We start from the raw sequence: 18,623 nt of genomic DNA, 5'->3' as shown, positions 1-18,623 counted from the left end.
AATTTTCATTCATCCAGTCACAGCACCAAATTCAATCTCATCCTACAGTTTTCAGAAGTTCTTTCAGAAGTTCTAATGAGGGCAAGAGAAACTAAACAGAGTTTAGTTAAGGATATGTGTTAACTGAATTATCTAAATGAAGTCTTCTTTAGGACAATGCCACAATGTCTCTTCTGACTCTAGTTAATATTGGTTTGGTCCCTGTCCATCCTACTCTGTTTAGGTTTTGCACAAGTGCCTCTTGAGGAAAGCTCCAGTGACAAGAGGCTTTTCAAACAACAGATTTTTGAATAACAATAAATGAAAATTATATCCTTTAAGATCTATACAGTCAGAGGCAGAAGTAATTTAAAAGGTAGATTTTTCTCTTTTATGAAACAGCTCTATAAGTAAAACTTTATCTAATCTGAAGTGACTCTGAGGCATCAGAATGAAACAACATCCCCCATCTGAACTCTAAAAACCAATGAACTAGCAGGAAAAAAAATACAATATTAAGAAACTAGAATTTTGAATTGCAATAGAGGAAATTTTTTTCTTTTTCTAGGTAGTTTTTTTTTCTTCAGAGCAACTGAATAGCCATGCTGGTGATTGCCTTTGCCTCCACTCCTTCTCTCCCACTGGAACAACCTTAAAAGGACCCAGTAAAAATTCCCATTTACTTACCACACCGAGATTAATTTTCACTTTGCCAGTACATGGTTTTATATTAAAAATTAAAAACACAGAACTTACCTTTGCACCTAATTCATTATATTGCAGCTTCAAAGCTGTAAGCCTTTCATCCAGTTCCTTTGGGTTCTCAGTCTGCTGCTTCTGAACAATTTGCCTCCCAGTTTTTATCACTGTTTCCACTTCAGACTTCACCTCACTCAGGTTTTTATATAATTTCTAATCAAATAGAAATATAAAAGTGAAACACCACCATTAAAACATGGAAACTAGAAAAGACCATTGGAAGTGTTCAGAATCCAAATTCAGAACAGTCCATCTTTACAAACAGTGACCTCAACAACATGTCACTAAAGCCTAATTAACTAAACTAATAAATAAACTAATTTTAGTGTTAGAAATGTTATACATGAGATACTACACATCATTATTAATTGGTTTAGTCTGTGACAGAGATTGTTTTAAAACTTAGAGAATACAGTATTTAAAACAAGAACAGATATCTTCTGTCAACTCATACAGAATGCTGGATGTATTTGAACAACAAATACCCATTAGTTTTGAAAATCTGACATTTTTTCATACTACTAAATCTAGAGACTGAAAGGATAGAGGATTACCCCTACATTTATTAAGTGTCATACTCTAAAAAAATTTAGTTAATAAAAGTAACAAAATGAGGTGGACCTACAATTACTACTTTATTTACTTAGAGTAGTATGTATATAGTGCAACTCCTTTCTAGGTGCTTAATATGATAATAAATTCTTCATTCCTGAAAAGTGGCCAACAAATTAGGAAGATGTTGTATGATAAACATAAATTGTCTAAATTCTGAATATATACTACAACTTGATTTTGAAAAACAGGAGGAACATTATGAGAATCCTATTAGTTAAAGATGCTCTAAAATCACTAAAGGTTTTCCACAAAATACATCAGGGCTGCAAAAGCCAGCTGCTGAGTGAAGACATATTAATTCAGTACAGAGCTTCTAACTACCACATCATTTTAATAAGAATGCCATTCTCACAAGAATATGAATTTAAGCACAATTTTTTTTCTTCTTTCATTTAAGAAAAATGAAAGATGTAAAGCAATAACATTGACTTGTCCCATGCTCATTTTTAAAATTTAAATGCTTTTTACATTTACATATGAAGGAGCTTGGGAGGGGGAAACCTTCAGGCATTTCATTGCCCCAGTAAAAACAAGACCCACAGAAAAACCCCAACAAACAAACCAAACATAGCTGGAAAAAACAAAACAAAACAAAACAAAACAAAAACCAAAAAATCCCAAAAAGCCCAACCCCCCCCCCCCAAAAAAAAGAAAACCAAAAAAACTACCCCAAAACCCCCAAAAACCTCCAAAAAACCCCAAGAAACCCAGCTACCATTGCTGTTATAATCTTTTTATGATCATCATCAAGAATGAGGTGTTTAGCTTTATTTATTTAAGAGGAGCAGGATTATAGTGATATTAAAGCAATATGTAAGATTTTCCTCATATTCTTTAGGACATATTCAGGTCATCTTTTGCTCTTGAACTGAGAGAAAGCCATCTCATGGAAGTTTTAATCTATGGTTTTCCATTTTGCTTTGTGCTTCCTAGTAAAAATAGATTTGTGTTCTGTACCATCTCTTTTGGTTATGTAACCGAGTTCCATGACTATAGAATATTGCAGAAAATAGAGCCAATGTGGGAAGATAAATTCAATTGCAGGACAGGAACTGGGAATTAGAAAGGGACCCTAACTGACATTCTCATTCTTTCATAGTGAAAGTGCACATCTAGAGTTCTGAAGGGAAAATTTGTTGCTTTTCTGGGGTTTTTGTTTGTTTGAGTTTTGGATTTTTTTTGTGTAACAGATACTTTGTTTCCTATCTGCATTAAGGACAGTAATCTCTAATTTTTAGCTTTCTCTGCATAGAACCAGAAGAAAGACAGCATCCTGAATACTCACCATGCAATGATCCAGCTGTGATTGTACAACTTCCTGCTCAACACTCTTCATCTCCAGCTTGGGCACCTGCAATTTCACTTCATCTAGAATCCTTTTGCATTCTTGGAGGCGCTGTTCAAAGTTGGCTGGCTTCTGGAACAAGCGGAACTTCACGGACACATCCTGCAGCTTTTTCTGAAAAGAAAACATGAGCAAGCAGAAAGTGTGAAATAAAACCAAATCAATGCTGAAGACAAGTCAGCATTGTTACAGAATACTTGGAATACATTGTCAATCAGCAATTTCTTATTAAAAGAATATAAAATGTTTGTGAAAATGCCAGTGGCAGAGAATCTTGGATCCTCACTGGAGGATAAAAATTCTTTCATCATCCAGGGCACTGGATGCAGCAGAGCCTGGAGCTAAAGAGCCTGAATACACACATAAAGAAGGGGAGAAATTTTATATTTTTCAATATGTAAAATGTTCAGGGGTGTGAGAAGAAGTAAAATTTAGTGATTTAAAGATAAGCCATCCACATGGGAGAGTGAATGCTCTTCAACTCTATCAGTTGCTGCTTCTTTGTATGAGGAAGGAAACTTTTGGTCCTTCAAAGAAACCTAAATAATGTGGCTTGGCAATAAGTAGGTCTAGCACAAACTCCAAGATTTAGTAGGTCTAGCACAAACTCCAAGATTTAGAGTATAAAATTGATTTATATTTCAATTAAAAAAAAGCCTAAGCTAGAATAAAAAGAAAGCAATTTGAAAGCAGAAAAAAATCTGTGACAAGTTTGATCTCTAATTTCACCATTTTCACAATTTTCTATCTTTGTGCACTAATTAGACTGCTTGCTCACATGATTCCCTAGCTCAGGGGAAGGGGAAATAATTAAAAATAAAGAAAAGGAATTTTAATTATCTACTTGAAAAAGAACAAATTTCTCCATAGAAGTAAAGAGTGAAGTATTATTGAATAAGTTTTTCAAGTCACTTGGGAACAAAAAAAAAAAGAACAAATGTCACTAAGAAATAGCTAAGTAATTAAATAGGAACTTGGCATTTGCAAATACATTTCCAATTTTTTTATCTTCAAATCCTGGAAACTTAATTCCACTATAGTGTGGTCTGTGCCATACAGATTTGAGGAAAAACTGTAACAAGGCTTAGAATCAATTTATATATTGGTAAAAAGCCTTCCCACATCTATCAGATTTCTGAAAAGGAGGCAGAAATCATGAGCAGAAGACAACCTGGAGTACCACAGAAAAGTGATTAAATATCCGTCAGCTCCTACCAACAACTTTCCTCTTTAAACACTTTTCATGAAATTCAGATCCAATGAGATAAGAAAGGTATTCTTTCTGTCTATGAATAATGGACAATTGAATAAAAGTAGGGAACAAGGGTAGGAATAAGTGGCCTTATTTTTTCTTCAGTGTGTTTGCATACACTAAATTTGTATGTAATTTGTTTTTAACTCTCTCCAGTCTGAGGAAGGCCAAATCCTGTGAGAATCTTGCATTGCCACATCTGTACCAGTAACCATTTGTGTTGGTCAACACATTAAAATTTATTTAGAAAGAGAGAGAATTACAATATTAATAGCAGAGAAAACTAAAGCTGTCTGTGAAGAGTCACTCAAGAACTGAAAAGTACTGAGGATCTGTAAGGGGGAAAAGCAGCTTGATATACAAGTGAGATCTAATTTATCATTTATCACTCTCCCTTAAGTTCTTTCAGATAACCATAGCAGCTATATTATATACTTATTTTTATCACCAACAGTTTTAAAATATTATTATATCAATGCTTAAAAGCAGCAAAATAATCAAATTTGGTATTTGAAACAATTTGGAACATAGAGAAACCAAAAATGTTTTGTACCTGCCACAGCATAAAAGTCATGTATGAAGACATTTTGTACCTGAATAATGTGTTCATTTCTACTCACTTTGTTTCGAAAAGACATTTTTAAAATAGAAAATTTATAATTAATTACAGGAAAATGAAAGGCCTTTATCTGAAAGTCTCATTCTGCTTTAACATATTTGTCATTCTAGAAAAGAGACAATTGAGACAATTGTATTCAAAAAGTTGACCAGAAAAACCTTTTCAGTACTGAACTGCAAAAAATAACTGTTCATTAGAAAAGATTTTACATTCATGTGACAATTCTCAGCCTGTTAGGACTAACTAGGTGCTATACCACCATGGCAGAAATAGATTTTTATTTTCCTAGTCATACTTTTCCTCTTAAATTTAAAAATCAGAACTCAACTCTCAGCCTACAATAATCTAAAAAGCCAGGATAAATTTGGCTGCCATTAACAGTTGCTTCAAAATCTCAATGCATTTGTTTATTTTCATAGTTGTTTACTTTATGCCTGAGTAATTGAATAATAGAATAAATATGTCAAATTAAAAAGATTACTTAGTGAAAAAAGAGGAAATTATTTATAAGTGAGAATGCTATTCAGAAAATAGTATTTTCTGAAATGTGTTTTATCACTAAAGGTAGTATAATGATGGGAAGAGATTCAAGAGAGTTCAGTGGCCTAAAATCAAATATAGTTATAAATATATGTAACAAAGGGCTCAGCTTCTACCTGCTTTGGTAGTTGATAGTAGTAAATTACTACTTTTTTGTTTATATTTTATCTAATGTTAGCAAAGCATTGTCTCAAGATGACCTCCACCAATTTTTCAAAACTCAGACTGGTGCACATAATCAACTAGAGAAACCTTACAAAGAAAAAAAAATGTCTGCAGAGAGGTGGACTAATAAAAAAGGCACCCAGAAAGGGTTGTGCTCTCTTGCATGTTGTTGAATTCACAAACATTTATTTACACAGTCATCTGATGCCTGTATTTCACTGATGAAATATGGGCAACTTCACAGCTGCCATGGAGACCATCAGAAGGTGAGTTAGTATGAAGAAAGGCTGAAAACTGAGGAAAAATAAATATTCTCAACAAAGAAATCTAGTCCTATATATAAGATGAAACATTAAAAAAAGTAAATTTGTTAATTTCAAAAAATTAACTGCTAAAAAGCAATTAATGATACTCATAAAATTAAAACCCAAACTGAGGTGCCTAGAAATACTTGACAGGGATGGATCAAAAAATGGCAATACTTAAATTGTCCTTCTAATGAACTATGAAAATTTGTTTTGCCACCTACAAACAAAAGCCAACAAAACAACAAAAAGAAAACCAGCAAAATAATCAAGAACCTATTATTAATGGGTAAAAATGTGTATTTCCCACTGTTGTTTATTCAGTCTTCTTAATTTTTAAGACGGTCTGTGTCTATTAAGCTAGATGAAATAATGCATTATCTAACATTTTAAACTGATGTCTGAATTGAACAGCTCAGCATAATTTGTATTTCAAACGCAGCTCTACTAAAGGTTTCCAAATATTTTAACCTATTTTTGACAGTAGATATTTTCCAATACCTCAAAGGTTACATCAAAAAAGCCCCACTGTAGTTTTATCTGTTGAAACTTCAGCACATTCAAAGCATCCCCTATCACATGGTGTCCCTGCCAGTTGGTTACATCAGTCCTGCACTCCTTAGAACTGCTGCCAATGACACAGGAAGGGTGGAATAAAAATTGAGCAGGAAGAAGATATGGAAGGTATGCTTTACCCACTCTGATTTTCCTGGCTAGAAAGGAGCATCCAAAGAAGAAGAGATACCTTAAGAACACTTCAAGGTAGAGTAATAGTACCACTCATACTAATTTGAACAAGAGAAGGAAAAAATGGTAGAAATAAAATTTGCCCACCTGTGCCACATCAATTTGGGAAAGCACTCTTTTGGCTGCATCCTTACCGCGGTTTCGTTTCTTCATTTCTTCCAAACTAATCTCGTGGCTTGTTAACTCAGATTGTATTTTCTGTTGGAAAACAAAGACAGCAATCAGCAAGGTTTGAGGGAAAATTGCATGCTATATAAATTATTTGGAGCAGTTGATTTTGAACCATGTTGGACAGCAGTTCCAGCCTTAGAGCCCTGCCAGCAGCACGAGGGAGGAGCCCCTGCCCCTCTGCTCAGTCCTGTGTCCAGCTCTGCCCTTCTCAGGGCATGAGAAACATGGAGCTCTTGGAGCAGCTCCAGCAGAGGGGGACAAGGGATGGTTAAGGGACTGAATGTGGATTTATTTTTTTCTGTAAGAAAACAACAGTTTTCATGGGTAAGAGTAGTAAAAATTAATCGTAGGGAAAAAAAAGTTATTTGCCTCAATATTCTTGATTCTTCTGATTTTCAAGTATCACCAGGCAAATTGAGGAAAAACTGATCAAGTATCCTGCAAGTATAACATCACCTTCATCTTAGAGACCTGTGCTATATGCAAAACAGTACACAATTTTTGGCATACTACTGACCAGAATCTATATCCAGTATCAGTCTTGTGTAGCTAAAGGCACAACAACACACAGTTCATTATTACACTACTACTAATACTAATACTATAATACTAACTTTGTGTATTTTCTAACACATATTTCTTGCTATGTTTGTTTGCAAAATCAGAGTGTGATCCAAAAATAAAAAAAAATCAGCTTTTCTTTGGTTCACCATTAATCAACCTCACAAGACAAATTTAACTTAAGCAGCGTTGGCTAGTGCAATGTAATGGAAAAGAAGTCCCAGAAAATATCTTGCTGATACTTCAGGAAGATTCACATAAAATTATGTTTAAATTTTTAGAAAATAAGAAATTCTTATTAGCAGAATTGCTAGAGAGCACCACTGAAAAGAATTATCCTATGAAATAAGGACACAAAGCCATGTTCCCATCATTAGACGCATTTGAGGCCATTACTCCTGCATTAAAAAATGATTTTAATTTAATTTTTTTTTTAATGGCATATAGTATTTTTCAGATGCCCTGAAGACCGGCTATAATTCGAAATATATGTACATAAACTTATCTTACACCACAGTAACTTTAATAGTAAAAATTAATATACGTGTATTTTTAATCACATTTTCATAGGTTATTAAGTACAAAGCTGTGTGCACCATATGCTGCCTACTTTATTCTGCTATTACATGGTTATAATGACTTGTATACCATTACAATCACTTATGCATTTCAAGACTTAACTGAAAGCAGGTTTCCACAAGTTATATTGAAAATGTCTTAAAGTAAATTTTGAGAGAAAAAGAAAGATGTGTGAAACCATTGTCTTTCCTAAGTTTAGTTGCAAGAATATATATATGACTCTAAATTACTCAGTACTATTTGGAGAACTAAAATATTTTTCTAAAACAAAGTATGTGTAAAAGCAAAATGACTAGCAGAAAGTCCCAAATTTAGATGATTTTTTTCTTCTAAAATTATCATAGCTATATAGTTTTGATTTTTCATATTTTGAGTTCTCCTTGAGAGGGCTATTTAATGAATGGCCAGAAACACCTCGAGCGAATAATATAACTTTTTAAAATATGATATTTAATTTTTGAGAAAACAAAAATGGTCAATTAAAAGAAGGATTCTATCAAGAAAAGAAGGCTTATAAAATTGTTGAGCATTTGTTTTGTCCTTGTCTAAGTTTAAAATTTCCTCCTGAAGTGTGTTTGAATTGTAACAGGATTATCTTCCATTTTTGTGCCACACATCAACCAAACAGGTGGTGATTTAGTAAGTACCTGAAGCCAAATAATTTTTTCATGCCTTGAATGTTGGAACTGCATAAGAAAGGAAGAAGCCAGTCTGAATGCTAAAAAACATGCTACATAAACCTAGCATTTCAACAGTTTGCTTACCCACCTCATCAACAAACTTGTTTTTGGTTGAATTTTCCAATTGACTTTGTTCAACCTCAGAGCCACTCTGAAAAGCTCATAATTGAACAGTTCTTATCTGAATAGGTCAGAACAACACAACATAGATAAGAGTACTGTTTAAGCAATTAGGCATTGTGGGACATTGCATAGAGGTTGTTCTATCTTACTATTTTAAATTGATCTGCAGGAGAGAGATGAAGTGTCATCTTCTCTGACATCAAAATGTGGAATTGGAGAGAACAAACACATTAGAGGAAAGATTAAAAGAAAAGTTAGTAATGCTTATAGCAAGGAAAGCCTTTTTTTCCTTTTTAGTTTTTATTTGCTACTGCTGCTCACAGGCAGAAAAATTAAATCAGTCATTAACAGATAGAAAAGAATTTGTAACACTTGTCTGTTATTTCCATTATCATTCAATTTTTAAATGACCACTTTGACTTTTGTTTCTCTTCTGACTCACCAATTTATGCATTAACTATGTAACATCCATAAGAAAACACTATTTTTTCTTGTATTATCCTATCCTCTTCTTTTTTCAGTGGTTCCTGTCTATTTCTTTTCTATCATTTTAATATAGAGCAAAACTTGCCTTCATTAATTTCTAGTACATCAGAATAGAATGCACGTGGGTAACCAAGAAATACTAGTGTGCATAAATTATTGTGTCCTACAGGTTAGGGATTCTTATTTGCCATAACTGGCAATCTTTCAGGGAATTTGCAAAACTTTTGTCCATATATGTGTAAAAGCATATAACATACATAGAAGTTGATTTTACAGCACAAATGACATATAGATAATACTTAACTCAAACTGTATGCTTTGTTATGGATCCTAACTTTCAAGAAATATTAACTGGAGAGTCCAAATGAGAAAAGAAAGGTAGAATAGGGTAGAACCATGACTGAGAAGGCAATATTGAGCAAGATGGACATGACAAATGCAGTTAAAACAGTGTTCAGATACTATGGAGATGTGTAGGGGGTGAAAACCTACATAGTAGAGAAATCTGCATAGATATTCAAACTTAATATATTAACAAAATGCAAGCTTTTGAATAAAACTTGCCAGCTCTTTCCTCTGACCACTGATCCACACATGGCTGAAAAAAACAATCCTCACAATTTCCAGCAGAGGAAAGGAAAGTGTAGATAACTTTAATGCTTTCCTAAGTAGACAACTGTGAGTTCTTTGTCCCAAAATATTAGTCTGAAGGCAATGAAGCACAGCATCATCTTGTCAAGTGACATCTTGAACAACTGAACCATCCTGCCATTGTATCATGCCATTAACTTTAGTTTTGAACAAAGTACAAAGATATTATAAAAACAGTATAATAGGCCCATTTACTTAGAAAACAGTCAGGCATGTAGTGCTTAACTCTACAGAACTGAAAATATCCAGGCACTTTATTGCAAAAGTAGATTAGTTTTGTACTTTTCAAAAACATAGTATTAAGTTATTCTCCATACCACAATTTATATAGTTGACTGGGGAGAACAACAGACAAAGTGATTTGTCACATGCAGGTGAGATATGAAATAAGTTGGTTTTCTTTCCCATAATGTAAAAATATTCATGTAGTCACTCAGACTAGGCATAAATACAAAGTATGAATTTTCTCTTCCATCAAGAGTCATTGAATAAGAAAGCTATAAATAATTATTTGAAAAATATTTTGTCATACAAATGGAATATTTTCAGTACAGATTTATTTTTCTCCTGTCAGTTAAAGAATACTTTAAAAAAAACCACCAACTGCAAATTCTTGTGATGATGACTTAAATCTCTGTATTATTTTGGTAACAGAAGAAATATGAAAAATTCTTCCACCAGGATCATGAGACCAAGCAAATAATCTTTCTTTTTGCAATATTGCTTAAGATTTCAACTCCCTCGAGATTTTGTCATAATTGGGCCTTGATTAACCTGAACTGATTTATCTGTGTGGTTGCTGTTAGGGTTTTTGGCTGAAAACATCATCTTCAGCTGTACTCCAAATAATTCAGGTAGCACTGGCTTTCTAGCATTAAAGTCTCAGTGCCACATGGTGGAGTAAGAAGCACACAGAATTTACACTGAAAAAGTGATCCTAAGAACAGCACACATTGGACTCCCCTTTCTTGCTGTCAAGTTTCTGAATAAACTAAACTGATCATTTCACTTAAAAAAGAGGAACTAAATATAATTTTATTTTCTCAGATTAATTTCTGATCAGCTGAAACAAAGATTCTTCTTCCTACGAATGCTTTAAATGAATTTGAAATTTTTGAAGCAAACACACAGAGCTCCCAAGCTCAGCAGCTTTCTGATTATAAACTTCCCCCACGTGTTCTTTTAGAAATGCAACACATTTTGCTGAATGGGTTGCAAAATCCCTCAGCATGGATAAACTGATCCCTGCCCAGAAAGCAGCATCACTGACTGGAAGATTCCCATTCCAGCTGTGCAGACACTGTTGTAGGTACAGGAATGAACTGTTTCCAGCTCTACAAAAGAATGGAGCCAGAGAGCTCCACAGGAGATGTGGAGCTCTGGATCTGGATTCAGGATCTGCCTGTTCTGCCACTGGAACAGGAGGAATGGCTGTCTATCTACACACATAAAAATGATTGTTTATTCCCTTTCCCTCTAAGGATTTTAAAGAGATTCACAACTGAACTTCAGAGAACTTCAATATTTGCTTTAGACCTGTTCAGTTGTTAATTAAGTTTTTTTTTTTTTTCATTAGGTCTCACTGGCACCATAAAATGAAAACATGAAAGGGAAAAACTCAACAGTCTCTATGCTGGTTTTCCCACAGTGGATAAAATACCATCAGGTGAACCTAACATTAGACAATAAAATCTCCAGAAAAATAAAAAGTTCTACAAAGGCACTGAGCTGAAATATTCTTATGAAAGTGTGCTAATTAAGGTTGATTGGGTTTTGTTCTGCTTCAGTTTTTGAAGTTCTGAATTACTTCCTTTTACCCAGTCTGTAGTAATTCCCAATATGGTACCTGACAATGCACATAAATCAGATGGATCCATGGGACATTTGAAACATGTAAGGGTCCAAACACACCAGAGAAAAAAAAAAGCACATTTTCATATAATTTTTTTTCTTATGTATTCACTTCATATAATTAGAAGATGAAAAATTAAAGTGATACATCTTTAAAAATGCTACTTTTTATCTCTTTAAAAAATGCTTACATCATTCATATTTCTAGGAAGAAGAAGGAAAATAACTCAAGAGAGTCAACAGATAGCTAAAATTGTTTAGGATTCAAACTGAAGCAATTTTTTTCTAAATCTGAAATTATACTGATATAAATTAGAAGAAAATGAAGTAGGATAAAAATTATTTTCAAAATAAGACTGAATCCAGATGTGATCCTATTTTCCAAATATAGTATTTATAGTCCCAACATACACATAAAAATATCACCATGTACTCCAAGCACACATACACAAAAAGCAACTGAAAGGTACACCCATCTACCTGTTAATTCAAAACACATAGTAACATTTAAAAAAATATTTTCAGGGCTGCATATATTCAGCTCTGAATGTATTTAAGACTATCTAAGTTACTCTATACAAGATTATTACTTTTTACAATTATTTAGAACTCTACAAGCATGCCAAGAAACCCATTATTGGATATCTCTTATAATATCATTATAAAAGCACTCTTTTTCAATTTCCCTATAGTTTTTTTTCCCTGTTTACTTTCATAATCTGACTGCCTAAATTTAGATGGAATTAACAGAGAAACTGAGGTATAACACTGTAGAGTGTTGATAGTTTTATTGCAGAGATGTTTGGTTTTATACAACTCATATTCTTACCCTCTTAACACTGCAGTAAAGCAGACCTTACAGAAGAAAGAAAGAATTAAAGAAAGAAAGAGCAAAAATGATAATTAGATGTACATTTTTATTTCAAAGGCTAAATAAACCATGTGTAAAGATAAGGAAAAGCATTTTCCATTGAGCTTCCCTGAGCTGTAAAAATTAAAATATAAGTACATTGATGTGCTCATTATGAAATAATTGTCAATGTCGTTTGTGTTTCAAAAAATTATTAATAAACCACATAATCAACTTTGCAAAAGAGTCATGTAAGAGTAGTGAGGATGATGAGTTTCCTTTTTCTAGGAAGGAAGGGAGCTGGATTTTAAAGAATCATGTTGTTTATCCTTGCCCTTTAAAATTACTGCATAGTCTTTCATGACATTTACAGTCCTTTACATCTTCTATAAAGATCTTCTGATCATCTTCTGATATAAATCAGAAGGAAAATAGGACTTTTCTAGGAGAGTAGCTTAAACTTCTCAAAGTAATCCCATACAAAATTTGCTTGCACTTTCACGCTGATCATGTTGCAAATCCTCTTTAATGAGAGGCTGAGGGACAACCAAACACTCTTTGGTTAATTAAGAAAACTAGTAAACATGTAAGCCAACCTGTGTCTAACTTACCAGTGCTTCCTGAGGGACCTGTGCTGCATCCACCCTGTCTGCAGAGTAGGCTGTCAGCTGCTTGTCAATGGCAGCCAGAGACTCCTGGATCAGGCGCAGGGTTTTGTCAGTCTCCTGTGCAGTCTGAATACTCTGCTCAAGGCTTTTCTGTCTTCTCACAGCCTAGAAACAATGACAATGTTATCAGCATTCAAAGTAATAATGCATATAATACATTTTTTCCACGCATTTTTTTTCTCAATAAAGTTCAGGCAAAGAATCAGACACAGTTCCTGACTTGTGCCCATCCACCTTTTTGTAGGATAAATTGCGCATCTTTCTGCCACACATTCAGTTTTCTCCTTAAGAAACAAACAACACTCAGATTGCACAGACAAGTTCTAAAAAAGCAAAGGATCCCCAAATAAAACTAAAGTGTAAATTGAAGATTTCTATTCAGAGTGCAAGATGGCAAAGCTGCACAAGCAAACCATCCTGACAGTGCTGCCTTTCTTTCTGAGGCAGAGAGGTCCTCCTGATCTTGTTATATAATTCAAGAGACTTTGTTTACTGAGAATAGGGTTACTGTCATCACAATCCTATCCAAAGCAATCCACCTCAGTAAGTGAGAGGGATAAAGACTCTGTTGAGCTGGATTTCTCTTATATGAAGCATAAATAGCAGTTTGGAAGAGACAATGCCTACTTTCTTCCTCCTGTGGGAAAAAAAAATTAGAAGTTGAATCTTGCTTCTGCTCCACCAGCAGTGCCACCATGTATTTTTACACAATCCTTTTTTGGAGAAGGATGTTTTCCTTTCAAAGGAGCTCAGTTTATGGTTTAACAAATCAGGACAATAAATTCTCCATCCAAGTTGTCCTTACAAGACACATATATTAAACACTTCACATAAATGAGTCAACTTTAAATAGTATTTGCAACACTTTAATAAGGCATTTATTGGGTAACAAATAACTTGGCACATTCTTCCATCTGTCATTGTGTCTAACCACAGACTCATATATTTTTTGGACCCCAGCTACTGCCTCACAGAGTTTCTACTTTATAGAAAGCACACAATAATTACCAGCAACTTAAATACAGCACAGTTTTTTTCTGTACAAGTCCAGCCATATTGCTGCCCACAGAATAAGGAGACTAACTTAATTTGACATGAATCAAAGGTGAAAGCAATCACCCTTTAAACAACATTTCTAGGTATCCTGCCATTTTTCAAGTCAAATCACACTTTTCCTCTCTGGTAAGCCAGCTATACTTTAATTTGATTTCATGCCCATTGCAACACTCTTGCCTTGAACAAAAATATCTCTCAGCAATTCAGTGAGAATATTTGATATATGTGCACCTTCTTCAGAGAGCTCAGATTCTTACAGAGCTCCACCTATAACAAATGAAGAAGATGATTTCTTGTGAGCATTCTTGCTAGCTGTTTGACTTAGTTAAAGGATAGGAATCCAACCAGCATTTTCTATATTTGCTTTTGTAAGCTGCTTTGTGCTATTTCAAAACAACTGATCAGATAATCTTGTATCACTCCAAGTTCCAGGAACCTTCTCTGGAACTGAGCAGCTTTGCATATCAGACCCATGCTGTCAGTGTTAATGGGAGCACCTAAATCACCAAGGTATTATTACCCTAGTGCAGTATTAAGGCTTGCTACTTAAATGACTTTTATCTTCATCTGATTTGAGATTTTAACAAAAACTTTCTCAGCCTGTTCAAAGCAGTGAGTTTAAAAACCACTGCTTCCATTTACCTTGGCACTACTTGCTGCCGATTGGTGAGGCTGGCCAGGACACAGATTCTCTATCAATCCATCTGCCTCACTGTGGGGTGGATTTAAAGACACATTAGATCAGAAACAGGATAAGTTGCTTTCCGCACCTAATGGCTAAGGTCATCCTCTTGGAAGCATGGAAGAACCATGGAAGAACTTCCCTGCTTTTACTGATCTCTGTGCTTCGCTGTTGGACTAACACACTGCAGAATCCATTCCTCCTGAGGGCTGCAGCGCCCTAATGTGCAGAGAAGCTCACAATTTAAAATAAGATTCCTATAAGGTTCCGTTCTTATGAGTTATCCAAATAAGTGTCTGCACTTTCTGGAGAATTCAAAACACTGGACACAAATTTGTTGTTATATCTCTCTGATGAACTAGTTTTATAACAACACATGAAACTTTGAACCTCTGTTAAGTGATGTCCCATGCCAACTACTCTCTAGAATTAGAGATTTTTTAAAGTACAGATACATTTGTTGCCATCCTGAGAAGCAGAGTGCATTCATGCAATGAAGTAGCAGAATGCATGCAAATTCCCAAAGACTTAAAATCCTTTTAAGAATAAGTGGTGATTGAAAAATTGCCATCTTTGTGCTGATAACATCAGAAACTATGTATATCAAAATCCTATTTTAGAGTTCAACAGGAAAAAATAAATTATTCCCAAACTCATTGATAAAATATTATTAATAATATACAAATATTATCAAATGTTATTAAATAGCAGATAAGCTTAAGAAAAAATCAATCCTCACTTGAGTCTAACTGAATTTTCACACTTGTATTTCAAGCAATATAAAGTCATATAAATATGTATTTATGCATGTGATGTGTTTATGTGCACACAACACACACACAAAGACAAAAAATTCCCCTTTCATTGTCCTCAGAAGGAATTTGATTCCAGCCTGAGAACCTGTGTTACATTTTTCCTCTTCCAAATGAGCTGAAAGTACATCTTTTCCCAAAGCTGTGAATGGTGTAAGTGAATGAAAGGATGACGTCAGACCAAGACATGAATGCAGCAGTTGAAGAGAGGAATTATTTTGGTAATGGGAGAAGAGACACACAAAGCTGAATTTTGGGAAACAGTACCTTCAGAGTTGTGGTGATTTTCTAAGAAGGTGCTACTTACATTTTTTTTCTGTATTTGTCAAACTGGAAACTGACCCTGCCTTGCATGTTCATCTAAAGTCAAGCTCATACCTGACCTCATTGAATTCCCACAACAAATGGATTGAAAATCTGTACAGTAATTTTATAAAAGGTATGATACACCTGTAATGCAACATATTTCTCCAGTACACAACAGTTGATTGGAAGATCTAATCTTTTTCACTAAGTAGGTCCCTGGTACTGCCACTGGCATTGCAGAATATTGAATAAATGCAATCAAGGGGAATACCACAATATTGAGAAGCCACCTTCTTCTCTTTCAGTAGAAAAGAGTTGGTGGGCACAAGCATTAAAATGCTTTACAAAAAGGAGTTATCCTTCTACACACTTACATCTGTGAACCTGAGCTTCAACTTTGTGCTTCCAATTCACATCTGTCTGTGGGCCTACTTTTTAAAGACATGTGAGAGTTCAGAGCTGAAATGTTAAATATTTATAATATAAAAATATTTTAATTTATGATGTTCTGGCTCGTTCAACTTGTTTATTTGTTTCCTGAAATGTTTTGGGTTTTCTATTCCATTGTGGAAAAAAAATTAGATAGCTTAGCACTGTAGTTGAATATGTCTGAGAACATAACAAGTTCCAGCTTTGCTATCAGATCATAGTCAATAAAACTGAAGTCTTTGGGCCCTAAAGAGAAGTGGCTGACAGTTAATTGCTAAATAGAAAATCTCAGGAAAATAAACAACAGTTTAATTATTTCTGAACCAGCAAAATGTTGACAGCTGTCAAAGAAAACTAATTCAAAGAAAAAAAAATCCACTGTTAGGCACTATCAGAATGAAAGAGAAATGAATAAAATATGGAATATTTTTTTAATTGAAGTCTCTACAGAGTTTTTATAGATTTTTAGTGCCTTGATGATAAACATAGCACTTTTAATGATATGATGTCCTGCATAAACCAGTTTACAATTATTTTTTTTACAAAAGGTCAAAGGTAAGTGCAGGAAATAGCAACACTGTATATTATCCATGTAAAATGCAGAATTATTAGAAAGACCAGAGTTAATTGTTTCATGTTGAATGTTACAATACTGTATTCATAGATATTGCCACTTTTTGCTTAAATAACACATTTCATCTATATAATGCATCAGTTACATGCGCAATTAGTAAGATGTCAGTTAAGAGTTTTAAGGTTAAAAACAAATAATGGTGTTGAGGCAGTACTCAGTAGTTGGGCTGTTGAAGAATAACAGAAGAAAATATTTTGAAAATTACAGCACATTTACTACAGGGTACATTTATTTAAAAGGCAGAAATAAATTCATTAATTATAAGTTACAGCTCATGGAAAGGGGTCTGTTAAGAAAGGCAGAAATGTTAGCTCATTGAGTGGGTTTTTTTTGTCTCAGTTATACTCTCGTGTTATTGAGAAATGTTGCCACAGGAGAAGTTTAAAAGTTAGGAAAGTTTAAAATTCCTTCCTAACTTGTTTAAATTACTTTAAAATTTAGCCTGACTTGGTGATATAACGGTTGTGACTGAGATACATCACAACTTCTCTGTACCCTTTGCATCAAACTCCAAACACGTTAATCTCCACCTAATCTCAGAGTGGATTAATGTTTGTGCTTAGACTTTAATTAGGAACTTTTTTTTTTTTTTAATTTCAAAACATTATTATTGGACCCATGAATTTTTAATACCTAGAGCTAAATTTTCTGCAAGTTCTAGGAGTATTATCCAGTGTGCTTATTGAGTAAATGGCTACAAATATTTTACCTCCCAGCCATTAAGTGATATTCTGCTTTGATCAACTGAATTCCAAAACAGCAAACTCTACCAAAGAAGAATTTTATCTCTTTATGTTATCGCTTCCAGCAGATAATGCCTCAGAACTTGTAAAAGCAGCCTTCTTAGCAGCCTTCAAAGCAATTATGTGGACATGGGGTATGAAATATTCTTTCTCCTCTGGAGAGGAGAGTAAAACAGAAATATTGTGTCAAATGATGAATGTGTGCTCTTTGAAAGAAACTAAAGATAGTCTTCAGGGGAGTCCTAAAATAAATTAAGAGACAGGACACAATAATAATAATTGAGTCTAGTGTAAAGCCCACGTGAACAATAATGTTTCGTACAGTTTTTTGCAAGAACAGTCTCAAGAATACCTGACTGACATTTCTGAAGCTTGCTGGACAGGATGTAAATTACTTTAAACATTTATAGTTGCTTGAATATTAGCTTCAAAGTCTTCAGTGTTTCTTAAATCCCATTTACACATTTGTAAGTGAATCAGTCCTTGAAAAGTAAGGACAGGGTATACCTTGCTATCAGTCAGCCCCAAATGTCCAAAAGCAAACTAAACACACTCACTCTTTGTTAACTAAAGAAGATAAGGCACACAAACATGAAGCCATTATCTGCCTTTAAAAATGAATCTCCATCTCAGTAGCAAAGATACATTGTCTTGCAGCATCATTCATATAGAAGTGGGTTGGTTTAGTTGCTCTATTAGCAATGAATAAATATTTCACATATCAGTCTCTGCCCACATGAGCTTATTGTCTTGGTAATTACTGGCAAAATTATTCAAATATAAACAAGTAACATCACCACTTTAGGACTGTCAATTAGCCTGTCTGAAGAAGTGACCTTGAACATGAGCAGATTTGTGTTATGTGCCTGCAATATATTTTTATAGAAGGAGAATGCTGCTTGAATTTCAAGACAAACAGCACAGAAAATTCAGTATCAGGAACCTATGAAGAAAAAAGCATGTTTTTCCACTTCAGATTCAGATCTCACTATTAGTATTTAACTACTCAATATCT

The 18,623-nt window shown here is 34.1% G+C and overlaps 1 protein-coding gene across 13 annotated transcripts in view; it reads right to left on the bottom strand.

Moving 5' to 3' along the window:
- Positions 1–18,623, bottom strand: part of DMD (dystrophin) — a 1,146,493-nt gene that overhangs the window by 609,022 nt on the left and 518,848 nt on the right. For all 13 annotated transcript variants that reach the window (XM_074534563.1, XM_074534577.1, XM_074534568.1 and 10 more), the window contains 4 exons: positions 12,890–13,051; positions 6,414–6,524; positions 2,639–2,812; positions 736–891 (listed from right to left, as the gene is read on the bottom strand). In XM_074534563.1, the coding sequence (XP_074390664.1) occupies positions 736–891; positions 2,639–2,812; positions 6,414–6,524; positions 12,890–13,051 (603 nt within the window). The remainder of the gene's footprint in view (positions 1–735; positions 892–2,638; positions 2,813–6,413; positions 6,525–12,889; positions 13,052–18,623) is intronic.

The sequence above is a fragment of the Zonotrichia albicollis genome, chromosome 2 (genome assembly GCF_047830755.1).
Source record: "Zonotrichia albicollis isolate bZonAlb1 chromosome 2, bZonAlb1.hap1, whole genome shotgun sequence".
NCBI lineage: Eukaryota > Metazoa > Chordata > Aves > Passeriformes > Passerellidae > Zonotrichia > Zonotrichia albicollis.
This window is presented reverse-complemented; position numbering and strand designations above follow the sequence as displayed.